This window comes from Macaca thibetana, chromosome 6 (assembly GCF_024542745.1).
Source record: "Macaca thibetana thibetana isolate TM-01 chromosome 6, ASM2454274v1, whole genome shotgun sequence".
In the NCBI taxonomy this organism is placed as follows: domain Eukaryota; kingdom Metazoa; phylum Chordata; class Mammalia; order Primates; family Cercopithecidae; genus Macaca; species Macaca thibetana.
The window spans coordinates 84,604,131-84,617,427 of record NC_065583.1 but is presented as its reverse complement, the minus strand read 5'-3'; the positions used below and the strand labels follow the sequence as shown (position 1 = coordinate 84,617,427).

General features: G+C 37.7%; 1 protein-coding gene across 2 annotated transcripts in view; it reads left to right on the top strand.

The window, feature by feature from the left end:
- Positions 1-13,297, top strand: part of ERAP2 (endoplasmic reticulum aminopeptidase 2) — a 58,703-nt gene that overhangs the window by 34,320 nt on the left and 11,086 nt on the right. Inside the window, exons 14-19 of one of the 2 annotated variants that reach the window (XM_050795386.1) lie at positions 2,067-2,223; positions 2,687-2,871; positions 5,481-5,642; positions 6,162-6,302; positions 8,577-8,658; positions 10,336-12,717. In XM_050795386.1, the coding sequence (XP_050651343.1) occupies positions 2,067-2,223; positions 2,687-2,871; positions 5,481-5,642; positions 6,162-6,302; positions 8,577-8,658; positions 10,336-10,479 (871 nt within the window). In that variant the 3' untranslated portion in view covers positions 10,480-12,717. Of the gene's footprint in view, positions 1-2,066; positions 2,224-2,686; positions 2,872-5,480; positions 5,643-6,161; positions 6,303-8,576; positions 8,659-10,335; positions 12,718-13,297 lie in introns of those variants that run through there. The other variant, XM_050795387.1, reaches the window with a different exon arrangement.

Sequence of the window (13,297 nt, the reverse complement as noted above, 5' to 3'; positions counted from 1 at the left end):
AAAAATTAGCCAAGCATGGTGGTGGACGCCTGTAATCCCAGCTACTTGGGAGGCTGAGGCAGGAGAATCGCTTGAACCCAGGAGGCAGAGGTTGCAGCGAGCCAAGATTGTGCCATTGCACTCCAGCCTGGGCAACAGAAGCGAAACTCCGTTTCAAACAAACAAACAAAAAGCCTAAATTGGTGCTTCAAGACTATGATGTTATTTCTCAAAGGTACAATCTAGCTGAAATTATATACAAGTAAGTAGGTATAGAGTTTTACTGTTGGGCTAAAGTTTATGTTTATCTATTTTTATTCTTTAAGCTAAACAAACATTCAGAAAATATTCTATGCATTTTTTGAAGCATAGGGTGAGTAATGAGGACTTAGATTTTTTTATTAACCAATTTAGTAACTATATAAAAAGAGAAGGAGTCGCTTATGAATAAATATTAAAATTAAAAGAAATAGGCAACTATAAAAGTAAGTATTTTTAATAATAGCATTGATTTTAGTAAGAAATCAATTAGGCTGGGCTGAAAAGAAAAACTGGCTTAATGTAAAGTAGTTTTAATATGTCAAATATTCTTTTTAAACTCATGGCCCTGGAATATCATTTCCGCCTATTTCTGATGCTAAGGTATCAACTGTGCCAGGTATTGTGCTACTCACACAGGTGGGAAGGAGTAGTAATATTTTGTGGATTTTTTTTTTTTTAAATACTGCAGACTAGCTGGGCGGGGTTGGCTTAGCACTGTAATCCCAGCACTTTGGGAGGCTGAGGCGGGTGGATCACCTGAGGGCAGGAGTTCAAGACCAGCCTGGCCAACATGGTGAAACCCCGTCTCTACTAATAATTACAAATCAGCCAGGCATGGTGGCACATGGCTGTAATCCCAGCTACTCGGGAGGCTGAGGCAGGAAAATCGCTTGAACTCAGGAGGCAGAGGTTGCAGTGAGCTGAGATTATGCCGTTGCACTGCAGCCTGGGTGACAAGAGCAAAACTCTGTCTCCAAAAAAAAAAAAAAAAATACGGCAGACCACAGAATCATGGAGTATATGGTCCAGCCTTCTGTCTTCAGGCGAAATTTTTGAAAAAAATTTCCATAAGTCTATTTTAAAGCAGTAAGTCATCATGATTGAGAAGATTAAAGGGACAACAAAGGTTGGTTCTTTTTCATTTCCTTCTGGTCTCTTTTCCCTCTTTTTAGACAGGAATTTAAAAAATTTATAAGCCCAGCGAAGGTAGAGCATTATGTTAATGATTAGCTCGGAAAGATATCCTTTGTTCTGGAATCAGTTTCCACATTACATGATTGTGTTAGTCTGGGAGTTAGGTGCTCACAAGAATGGCTTATAGACCCTGTGTGTGCACATAGCCTCCCAGAAACACACGTGAGAAGCACTTTCCAACAGTGAGGTTATAATGGTTTGTTACCTCTACAGAAGATGCGCCAGCATTTTGGTACTTAGAATAATAAACATGTTGTTTATTCTTCTCATTAAAAGAAAACATAGAGAAGGCATGTAACTTTCGAATCTAAAAAGTGAAAATACTTCTTTTGCCCTATTCACAATGATTATCACTTCTCTGGTAGGATTAAGGACAAACATCAAAGAAAAACAAGACACGGCACCTGTCCTCAAAGTCTCCAATGTACTTGGAGAAACAAGTCAAACCCACACATGAAGCAATTAGAGAATGATATCATATGTAAAAAGTTTGATATTATTTGGTACTAAAATGTTAATATTGGCTAATATTTATTTCATTTATTAACCTTTTGCTATGTGGTAGACACTATTCTAAATGCATTTTAAAATATTAGCTCATTAATCCTCACAACAAATTTATGACGAAGATAGTATTATTATCCCCATTGTACAAAGGCAATAGGTCCAGAGAGGTTTGGTAATTTGTCCAAGATTACCCAGCTAGTCAGTGGCAGAGCTAAGATTTAAACTGAATGGTCCACCTATAATGACCTACTTCTGTTATTGTTCTCTATTTCACATTTGTTTTAATGTTAAAAATATTAAAAACTATAAGATACACACAAACCACCATTTTTTTTATACCTCAGTGCAGGGAGACTGACCCTAGACAAAGCTCTTGACATGACTCACTACCTCCAACATGAAACAAGCAGCCCCGCACTTCTCAAAGGTCTGAGTTACTTGGAATTGTTTTACCACATGATGGACAGAAGGAATATTTCAGATATCTCTGAAAACCTCAAGGTTTGTGTTGCTTTTAGAAAATGTATTAAGTAAATACACGGTGTCTGGAGTATCAGTGAGGCTCAGTTTGTTTTGTCTGAAGTCCTTGAGGTTAAATCTGGAGCAGCTCAGGAGACTGACTGATAGCATTTAATGGTCAATGACCCTCGTTCTTTATCATTGCCAATCCTAAGAGCTAGATAACCAGGATCACGTGCAAAGCATCTCTACTAAAGGTGATTTTATTTTATATCCATTGATATTCCCCTTTCAGATAGGAAATTAAACTATGTTTTAATGCAAAAACTGTTTCCTAAGTGTGGTGGGTAGGAGCCAGAAAAAGATAAGAGAAATACAAAGATACACTGTTTGGGGAAAGATTGGGAAATATGCAGAAAGTTTAGAGTTGAGCCCTTTAGATGGGCAAGAGCTGTGTTAAGGACTAAATTTAGCCTCTCTGCTAACCATCTCATATTTTCTACAGCGTTACCTTCTTCAGTATTTTAAGCCAGTGATTGACAGGCAAAGCTGGAGTGACGAGGGCTCAGTCTGGGACAGGATGCTCCGCTCGGCTCTCTTGAAGCTGGCCTGTGACCTGAACCATGCTCCTTGCATCCAGAAAGCTGCTGAACTCTTCTCTCAGTGGATGGAATCCAGTGGAAAATTAAAGTAGATATAGACTTCTGTCCTACTCTTTGTTCTTTTCTCTTTGATGTAAAAGTCTTTGATCAAGCAAGACATTAGATCTAAAACCTTTTAGTGAGGATAGAAAAAAAAAAAACATGCTGGGAATTACAAACCCTGTTTCATGCTCTCACACTGTAAGTGCTATGTATGGAGACTAGTACAATCTCTACCATGAAATGTAATGGTGTCCATTATTCCTGTGCTGGCAGGGTGCAGTGGCCCATGCCTATAATCCCAGCACTTTGAGAGGCCGAGGAGGGTGAATCACTGAGGTCAGGAGTTCAAGACCAACCTGGCCAACATAGTGAAACCCTGTCTGTACTAAAAATGCAAAAATTAGCCAAGTATGGTGGTGCACGCTTGTAATCGCAGCTACCTGGGACGCTGAGGTGGGAGAATTGCTTGAACCTGGGAAGCAGAGGTTGCTGTGAGCCGAGATCACTTCACTGCACTCCAGTCTGGGCAACACAGAAAGGCTCTGTCTCAAAAAAAAAAGAAAAATTTCCAGTGCCAAATTGTTATAACATGCTATCATAACTTCTCTCGCTATAACTAAATCTCAGTGAGCTTTTTGAAATCCTTTCTTGAATTCTTCCTTTTAAAAAAGTAATTCAAGTTTTCTTCTTTTTGGACTTTTTTACTTGTTGGGATTCAAGCCTAAAATCTGTTTTACCAAAAAAAAAAAAAAAAAAAAAAAAAAAAAAAAAAAAAAAAAAACCTTAAAAAAAACATTTTAAATCTATTATTCTCTTCTTTTTGTTTCTGTTTGAATGGGTTGTATGAGTGAAGCTAAAATGTAAACATCCTGCTGCCCTATACAAAATAGAATACTGTTATTTCATCTTTATGCTGGTTATAAGAAGGATAATCTTAACCTGCAGTAACCCACCTACAGTAGATATAAATGTTCAACATGTTGAATATACCTATGAAAATATTCTAGGTAAACTTACTTATGCTCATAAACAAAAATATGTAATTAAATATTATTGGCTTTTTCTAAACTCCAAGATTGCTAGTATGACTTTTAATGAAGAATTTCTTTACATAGATGAATTGATTACTTCATTCATTTGTGGATTTGAAATGTAACTAGTTGCACATTTCCTTTATGCCAGCCAGGTATTGCTGTAGGAGCTAAGGATAAAGTGGTGAACAAAACAACCATGCGGCCTACCTTCAAGAAGCTTACAGTGTGTTTGTTACCAACTGTTATAAATTTGTTCAGCAAAATACACTAAAGTGAAAACAATATGTATTAAAATTTAATTATTTGATCTTCATTATATTATTCAATGTCACTTGGAGTATTTAAGTACATATAGTATAGCGGAAGTAGCACAAGTATTAGAATCATAGGTTTAAATCCCATCTGCAAAATCGCAAACTATGTCATCTTGTGCAAGTTACTTAACTTTTCTGAGATTTATTTCCACTTTAAAAAAATCAGGATAATAGCTATCTCAGAGGGTAGCTTTTGACAGTTAAATAAGATGTATGGAGGCTAGTACAATCTCTACTACATGGTCACTTCATGACAAATGCAAGTTTCTGGCTTCACAAATCCAAGTTTCTAGCTCCCTCCTCAATGCTCTGTGTTATGTTTTTTCTGAGACATCGATAACAGTTCTTGTTGATCCATTGACATTTGGGATTAAAAAGTCATATGCCCATTTAGAATAAAACCTGGTTAATGTCCTCAAGATAATAAAAATCAAAATAGTGGTGTCTTTTGTAGAAGGACAGAAAATCATGTCACTGCATCTTATCAGTTTTAAAAAATTACAAAATAACTAGACACTAATGACTTGTACTAAATTAAGATTCTCTAGGCCTAGAGAGTCAGATGACTCCTGGACAGGCCTCAGAAAATGCTCTCAACTAGGCCAAGTGCAGTGGCTCATGCCTGTAAGGCCAAGGGGTGAGAAGATCACTTGAGCCCAGGAATTCGAGACCAGCCTTGTCAACACAGTGAGAGCCTGTCTCTACAAAAAAATTTAAAAATTAGCCAGGTATGGTACTATGTGCCTATAATCTCAGCTGCTCAGGAGGCTGAGGCAAGAGGATTGTGCAGGAGGCTGAGGCTACAGGGAGCCATGATCACGCCACTGCACTCCAACCTGAACAACAGAGTAAGACCCCGTTTCAAAAAAAAGAAAAAAGAAAAAGAAAAGAAAAAAATGCCCTCAACTTGGTGATGAAAAAGCATCAAGTAATCGTCTTTTAAAAAAATTCTTATAGCACGAATAGTGGTTACTACATAATAGAATTTATATAAACCAGTAGTTTTGTATTTCAGAAAGCTTTTATATTTGTTGACTACATCAACTTTCTATTTTCACCACAGAGTGGTGAAAATTTTATGCTTATTTTCTTGCTAACATTTTATCATCAGTAGGAGATAAAACACAGATTTGCAGAGTAAAAGCACATAAAATATTTTTATAGAGTTTGGCAGAGAAAAAGATTTAATACATTGAGTACTGAAAACAATTCAGAGATTATTCTGTTATGGGACTTAAAATTGTCATAAGAAAAAAGAGTTTTTCTTTCATAAAACTTTTTCTTCATTTTTGTGCTTGATATTACAGTATACCAACAGATGTTTTAAAGATTGTGTATTCTGTGGGTGCTCAGACGACAACAGGATGGAATTACCTTTTAGAGCTATATGAACTGTCAATGTCAAGTGCTGAAAAAAACAAAATTCTGTATGCTTTGTCAACGAGCAAGCATCAGGAAAAGTTACAGAAGTAAGTTCAATAATTTAACTAAATGGTTATAAGTAAACTGACACAAATTCAATGAAGTCACTAAAACTTCAGCCACCAGTTTTAAAGGCATAAGATAATTGAATCAGAATGTGTATGGCTTTAACTTTGCTTTCAGAAAAGAATATATTGACAAAATGCAAATAGTGAAAATAGGTATTCCCTAGTTATTAATCATATGATTGATACTAGACAAGTGGTTATATTTTATCTTCAGAACCTTGAAGGAAAGTTATTGTTGTAAAAGTACACTCTTGCATATAAGATGTATAAACGATGCTAATCAAAGTTCTTTGAAATAATAAGTAAACGTTTTTGCTAGGAACAAAATAAAAATTATTTCTAAAAAAGGTAAAAGTTTAATTGGAACATTAAAAAATTGGTAATTATACTTTTATCATCTCTCTTTCTGTTCTATTCCTTTAATATATTGGTAACTTAAGTTAATGTCCATGTACAAAATAACTACTATTTAGAAACAAATTATTTTTCTTTCTTCAGGTTACTTGAACTAGGAATGGAGGGAAAGGTTATCAAGACACAGGACTTGGCAGCTCTCCTTCATGCAATTGCCAGACGTCCAAAGGGGCAGCAACTAGCGTGGGATTTTGTAAGAGAAAATTGGACCCATCTTCTGAAAAAGTTGGTATTCGTTTATATCCAATGTGTGTTCTTCCATGCAGATGTCTCAGTTGCCTCAAGCCAAATGGAATCGAATGTTTCTCAGAGTATATAAATGATACCATTTGTATCTAAATAGTTCAGTGGAGTCAACTTTGAAACTCCCTAGCCCGAATTATCCTATCCAGGGGTAAGGGAGAGACGTGAGAATAAGGGAATGGGAAACAGCCTTCTCTCATTCAGTACAGGCAAGAAAGCACTGGGAGCAAGTCTGAGTTAAATTAAATGCAGTCATCAGCCCCCTCCCACCATTCCTTCTTGGCTGTCTCCTCAGCCCAGAAGAATCCCAAGATGCCTTGTATAGTGCATCACACATATGTGGCCTCGTTTGTTAATACAGTTTTGTACTGGGGGAAAACCTCAGGAATTTTGGTAAGAACTACTCCTCACCCCGAGAGCCCCTGTGGAGGTGGCACAGTGGAGACCTTGGTTCAGGTGAAAGAAACCCAGTCAGGAGTGTTTGGGGAGCCCTCCCTCCAAATTGTTTTGGTTCTGAGTCTTTTCTGTGGTTTCAACTTTGGGGAGAACTGGAGCTCATTTCAATATGTTCCTGGGTCTAAAATATCCCTCAGAAATAACCAATAACGATTAGATTTTGTTGGAATGGAATGTATAAGACAGCATTGCTTTCTCTCTCTCTCTCTCTCTCTCTCTCTCTCTCTCTCTCTCTCACACACACACACACACACACACACACACACACACACACACACATCACAAAACCCTGTAAGGCATTCAGCCATCCTCCATCCAAATTTAAAATGTCATTTATGACTTATATGGAAATATGTTGAATCAGAGAGATATGATTTGCTTCGTTTATGTCGGGGTGAGTTAGCATCCCTGATGCCATTAATTCCTAGTTCCTTCTCTTTCATGTCATAGCCATGGAAGGTTTAGAGTCCTCAGACAGCTTTGCATAAGCAAAAAGCACATTTCCACTTCTCTCCCAAATGCTCAAGGAGTTGACAGCCACATGAGACCAAATAGAAATTGTTTTAATATGTATGTGTGTGTATGTTTCCTTTAAAACTCTACTTGAGCCATTGATTTGTCTGTTTGCATGATTGTCATTTTCCTCCTGAAATGATCAGACTTTTTCTACAATGCTGTGGATTTCATTTTAAATAGGAAATGATGTCCCTGCCCAACCATGTGCAGAGCCCAGACTTGGAACCATATTTTTTCTGAGCTGTAACTGTGCTCTGCTTTATCAGCATGAATCACTTTGACCCGTAGTACAAGTTTTCCATATATAAAACATCAGGTTGAAGGATGCATTCTGTGGCCATTAATGAGAGTTCAACCAAGTAACATTGCCCCACTAAACACAATGTTTAAACACAGTGGTATCCAAAATGGGATGAGAAAGTGTGCAAGAAGTTCAATACATTAGAGTGTCTATTATTTCTTACCTAATTTTAAATTGTATAGTGTTATAAATTTATAAACATAAATGATATATAGTGTAAAAAGTTTAATAAATATATTATTTACATTATTTATCTCATGCTTTTAATTTTATCATTCCTTAACGTATGCATATAATTTTTTAAATTAATTAATTATTTTTGAGATGAAGTTTCACTCTTGTTGCCCAGGCTGGAGTGCAATGGCACGATCTTGGCTCACTGCAACCTCTGCCTCCTGGGTTCAAGCGATTCTCCTGCCTCAGCCTCCCAAGTAGCTGGGATTACAGGCATGTGCCACCACGCCCAGCTAATTTTTTTGTATTTTAGTAGAGATGGGGTTTCTCCATGTTGGTCAAGCAGGTCTCAAACTCCTGACATCAGGTGATCCACCCGCCTCAGCCTCCCAAATGCTGGGATTACAGGTGTGAGCCACCACACCCAGCCCATATAATTTATAAATAAAAATATGTATATTGAGAAGTTCTTGCTCAAAAAATCTTTACTGACAGGAGTATGCAGTGAAAAAAAAAAAAAAGTAGGGAACACTGCTTTAAACAGAAACATAAAATTAAACATAAACATTGCTGAATAACCATATTACCCAAAGAAGCAGTATCTACCTTTCATTTTAGAGTAAAATTTGATAAGTTTCACAGCTTTAGAATTGTACTGGATGAATGTTATTATGGTAATTAACAGTATCTATTGTAATACACAAGCTTATCACATAGTTATTAATATACATTAAAAATATAATACAGGATATAATAAACATAAGGTCAGTATTTCTATGACTTTCTATGGTGTTTCTTTTTATTTTCAGATTTGACTTGGGCTCATTTGCCATAAGAATCATCATCTCTGGCACAACATCTCACTTTTCTTCCAAGGATAAGTTGCAAGAGGTTTGTGACTTTCTATTGTTAACAATTTCAAAAAACATGTTCAAACTGTAGAACTGAAAGTAAACTTAGATATAATCTGATTTGAAGTTCTCATTTTATTTTTTTAAAAAGTTGTTTGTCCAATGCCATATAGCAAGTAAATGGAAGGGACAGGATTAAAACCTGACACTTGGCCGGGCTCACACCTGTAATCCCAGCACTTTGGGAGGCCAAGGCAGGCAGACCATGAGGTCAGGAGTTCGAGACCAGCCTGACCAATATGGTGAAACCCTGTCTCTACTAAAAATACAAAAATTAGCCAAATGTGGTGGTGCGCACCTGTAGTCCCAGCTACTTGGGAGGCTGAGACAGAAGAATCACTTGGACCCAGGAGGTAGAGGTTCCAGTGAGCTGAGAGCACATCACTGCACTCCAGCCTGGGTGACAGAGCCAGGCTGCATCTCAACAAAACAACAACAACAACAAAACCCTGACTCTTAAAATACTTTAAATGCATATATTCGTAGCATTCAAAATGAAAATAGACTTGAGAGGTGAACCCTTTTGTATTATTTCTTTCATATTGTATTATGACGCAAGAGTGATTATATTAAAGTTTGGAAGCCTACTTAATGATCTTATTAACAAAACTATTGTTGGTAATTCCAGTTGTCCTTTTTTTTTTTTTTTTTTTTTTTTTTCTTGACAGTGTCTCGCTCTGTCGCCCAGGCTGGACTGCAGTGGCGTTATCTCGGCTCACTGCAAGCTCCGCCTCCCGGGTTGACGCCATTCTCCTCCTTCAGCCTCCTGAGTAGCTGGGACTACAGGCGCCCGCCACCATGGCCGGCTAATTTTTTTTTTGTATTTTCTTTTAATAGGGACAGGGTTTCACTGTGTTAGCCACGATGGTCTCCATCTCCTGACCTCGTAATCCACCCACCTCGGCCTCCCAAAGTGCTGGGATTACAGGCCTGAGCCACCGCGCCCAGTCTTTTTTTTTTTTTTTTTTTTTTTTTAAAGCATTATAGTCTGCATCTTTTTTTCACAATAAATCTTGAATTTATTTACCCTTTAGGCAAATTCAGAATTCCAGAACTTAAATCCCAGCTCACCATTTACTCTATGACTTGGGTAAATCATTTAACTTCTTTAGTCACATCGTGGTCACTTGTAAGATGAGGATTTATAATTTTTGTCTTACTTTACCTATTGTTTGAAAATAAAGTGCAGAAAAGTAGAAAATAATCTTTTAGAGGTTGACAGAGAAATGCCTATACCTGTGTGTATATAATTTGCAAGCTGTTTTGAAAATTGTTGGAAGACAAAGTGGTTTTATTGTTTCTTTGTTTTTGAAACTGCCTCACTCTGTCAGCCAGGCTGGAGTGCAATGGCATGCCATCTTGGCTCACAGTAACCTCCACCTGCTAGGTTCAAGCAATCCTCCTGCCTCAGCCTCCCAAGTAGCTGGGACATCATGTCCGCCTAATTTTGTTGTCGTTGTTGTTGTTGTTGTTGTTATTTTTTGTAGAGTCAGAGGTTTTGGCATGTTGCCTAGGCTGGTACTGAACTCCTGAGCTCAATTCATCTGCCTGCCTTGGCCTCCTAAAGTGCTGGGATTACAGGTGTGAACCACCACACACGGCCCAGACAAAGTGTTTTATGAACTGGCAGTAATTTTGTTTCTTCAATATTTTACAGGTGAAACTATTTTTTGAATCTCTTGAGGCTCAAGGATCACATCTGGATATTTTTCAAATTGTTCTGGAAACGATAACCAAAAATATAAAATGGCTGGAAAAGAATCTTCCCACTCTGAGGATGTGGCTACTGGTTAATACTTAAATGGTCAATAGAAAAATAGGCCGGGCGCGGTGGCTCACGCCTGTAATCCCAGCACTTTGGGAGACCCAGGTGGGCGGATCACGCCGTCAGGAGATCGAGACCATCCTGGCTAATATGGTGAAACCCCATCTCTACTAAAAATACAAAAAATTAGCCGGGCGTGGTGGCGGGCGCCTGTAGTCCCAGCTACTTGGGAGGCTGAGGCAGAAGAATGGCGTGAACCCAGGAGGCGGAGCTTGCAGTGAGTCGAGATCCGGCCACTGCACTCCAGCCTGGGCGACTGAGCGAGACTCTGTCTCAACAAAAAAAAAAAAAAAAAAAAAAAAAAGAAAGAAAAAGAAAAGAAAAAGTACATCAGACATGACTACCTGCATGAAGTTACACAGGGTAACACCAGCAAAGCTCAAGTCGAGAGCTCTGGATATTTTGTCTAACCAACAAGAAGTTTCAAGAAATCAGACAGTGCAGTTGCCTGCTTTCAGCTATCATATCCAGCCAAAAGATGCATGATGATGGAGTGGTGGTGGAAGGCCAGTTCAGTATCCTATTTAAAAGTAAACTTCCCGAATAATGGATATATGTGGAGATACAGACGTAGATATATAGATATAGCTGTAATTATTTAGCCTCAAGCGACTTTCTTCATTGCTTCACGCTATGCCACTATTTAGCTTCTTCAATTTTTTTTAACCTTGCTTTTTTAACCTTGTATTCTATAGTTTGCCCAACCAGTTTTACGTCCAAGAAAAATTAACCAATGCATAAAAGATACAAACTATGAAAGGCAAGGATCAGGAAACCAGAGACTTTGTCACCACATCTCCGATTATCAGAAACTAGATGTCCGGGTTTATCAAGAAGGCTAGGAAGGCCTTTTGGGTTAAGTCTTACATTCATGAAGAATCTCAAGGGTAGATTTTTGAGACCATTCCAAATAAATGGTCTCTGGTCAAATGAATGAATCTGCCTTACAGAGATACAAGCGGGAAAGGAATATAATTCATACCATTTGGTTTAAGTCTTACATTCATGAAGAACCTCAAGGGTAGATTTTTGAGACCATTCCAAAAGAATGGTCTCTGGTCAAATGAATGAACGGTCAAATGAATGAATCTGCCCTCACAGAGATACAAGAGGAAAAGGAATATAATTCACACCATTTGGTTTAAGCCTTACATTCATGAAGAATCTCAAGGGTAGATTTTTGAGATCATTCCAAATGAAGTTGAATCTGCCCTCACAGAGGTACAAGAGAGAAAGGAATATAATTCATACACCATTGCATTTTTAATAAATCTTTTGAAATTTGCAGAATTAGATTGCATTGTATATTTTGGGTTAAATCATAATTGAATGTAAATATTTAAATGCATCACCATATTTTATAACTCAGCTTAGCATTTCTTCATATTTTAAGGAAACTCCCCACCTCCTTCTTTTAAGGGCACCTCTTGCTCTCTGAAATGCCCTGCTAAATGCTTCCCTTAATTATTTGAATAAGGTAGTTTGGAATAAAGAAAGAAAAGATCACTCTACATACAGATAGTAAACTTAATTTGTGATCCTATATATGAGACAGTATGAAAATACAGATAAGTTTTAGAAAGACTCAAAACAATACGTAAATGACTGATGTTTGCATGATTAAGGAAAACTGGGGATGTTGGGTCAAGAGGGGAAAGTGTTATTCAATCCACTTTGGAGCAATATCATGAAGGTCAATTATAATTCCATATACCTTTCTTTGATGCCACAGTCAGACATAGCATACAGTTTGGGTGGCCATGGACGTGCCCCAATACATTACACATTTTTTTGTTAAATTTGTTTTCAGATCATTTCATGGAAACTGTGACGTATCTTTGACTCTAACTTTGACTTGGTGGTGGACCTTGGTTTTTATAACACCTAAGTGATATCCTTTAGAATTACATGTATTTTAGCTTAAGGAAATTGAAAAAGTAAAACATACTGGTTTTTTCAACAAGACCATATGTAAATTAAATAGTAAAATGTGTATGAGTTTCAGTAGAACTGCACCATCAACAATGTTTCCATAAATATGCAGAGTTCTTTCTTTTGTTTTGTTATTTACAATATTGTTATATTGAATGCATTTGCAATTTCTAGGATTCTAAAGAATTGAGTACTGAAAGTAGCAATTTTATTATTTGATGATAATATGAGAATTACTGTGCCAATACTGTTTTGATGAATAAATAGACTTTTAAAAATAAATGTATTGTACTTATTAGTGTAGTATTTCAAAAACCTTATGGTAGATGCCAGGCCACTGACACCAACTTCAGACTTGGTTAAGTTACTTTTATTTTTTTTTTTTTTTTTTTTTTTTTTTTTTTTTGAGACGGAGTCTGGCTCTGTCGCCCAGGCTGGAGTGCAGTGGCCGGATCTCGGCTCACTGCAAGCTCCGCCTCCCGGGTTCCCGCCATTCTCCTGCCTCAGCCTCCCGAGTAGCTGGGACTACAGGCGCCCGCCACCTCGCCCGGCTAGTTTTTTGTATTTTTTAGTAGAGACGGGGTTTCACCGGGTTAGCCAAGATGGTCTCGATCTCCTGACCTCGTGATCCGCCCGTCTCGGCCTCCCAAAGTGCTGGGATTACAGGCGTGAGCCACCGCGCCCGGCCTGATTCTCTGAATGAATCAGATGTGAAAAAGTTATATATAAGATCATGAATATATGATGGGGTGAGCAGATACAATTTCTCTGGGCCTCCCCCATTCTTCACAAGGCCCAGTGAGAATTATGTGGTTCCAGCAACCCACTCATAATGAGAAATCTTTCAGATTACGAAAGCCCA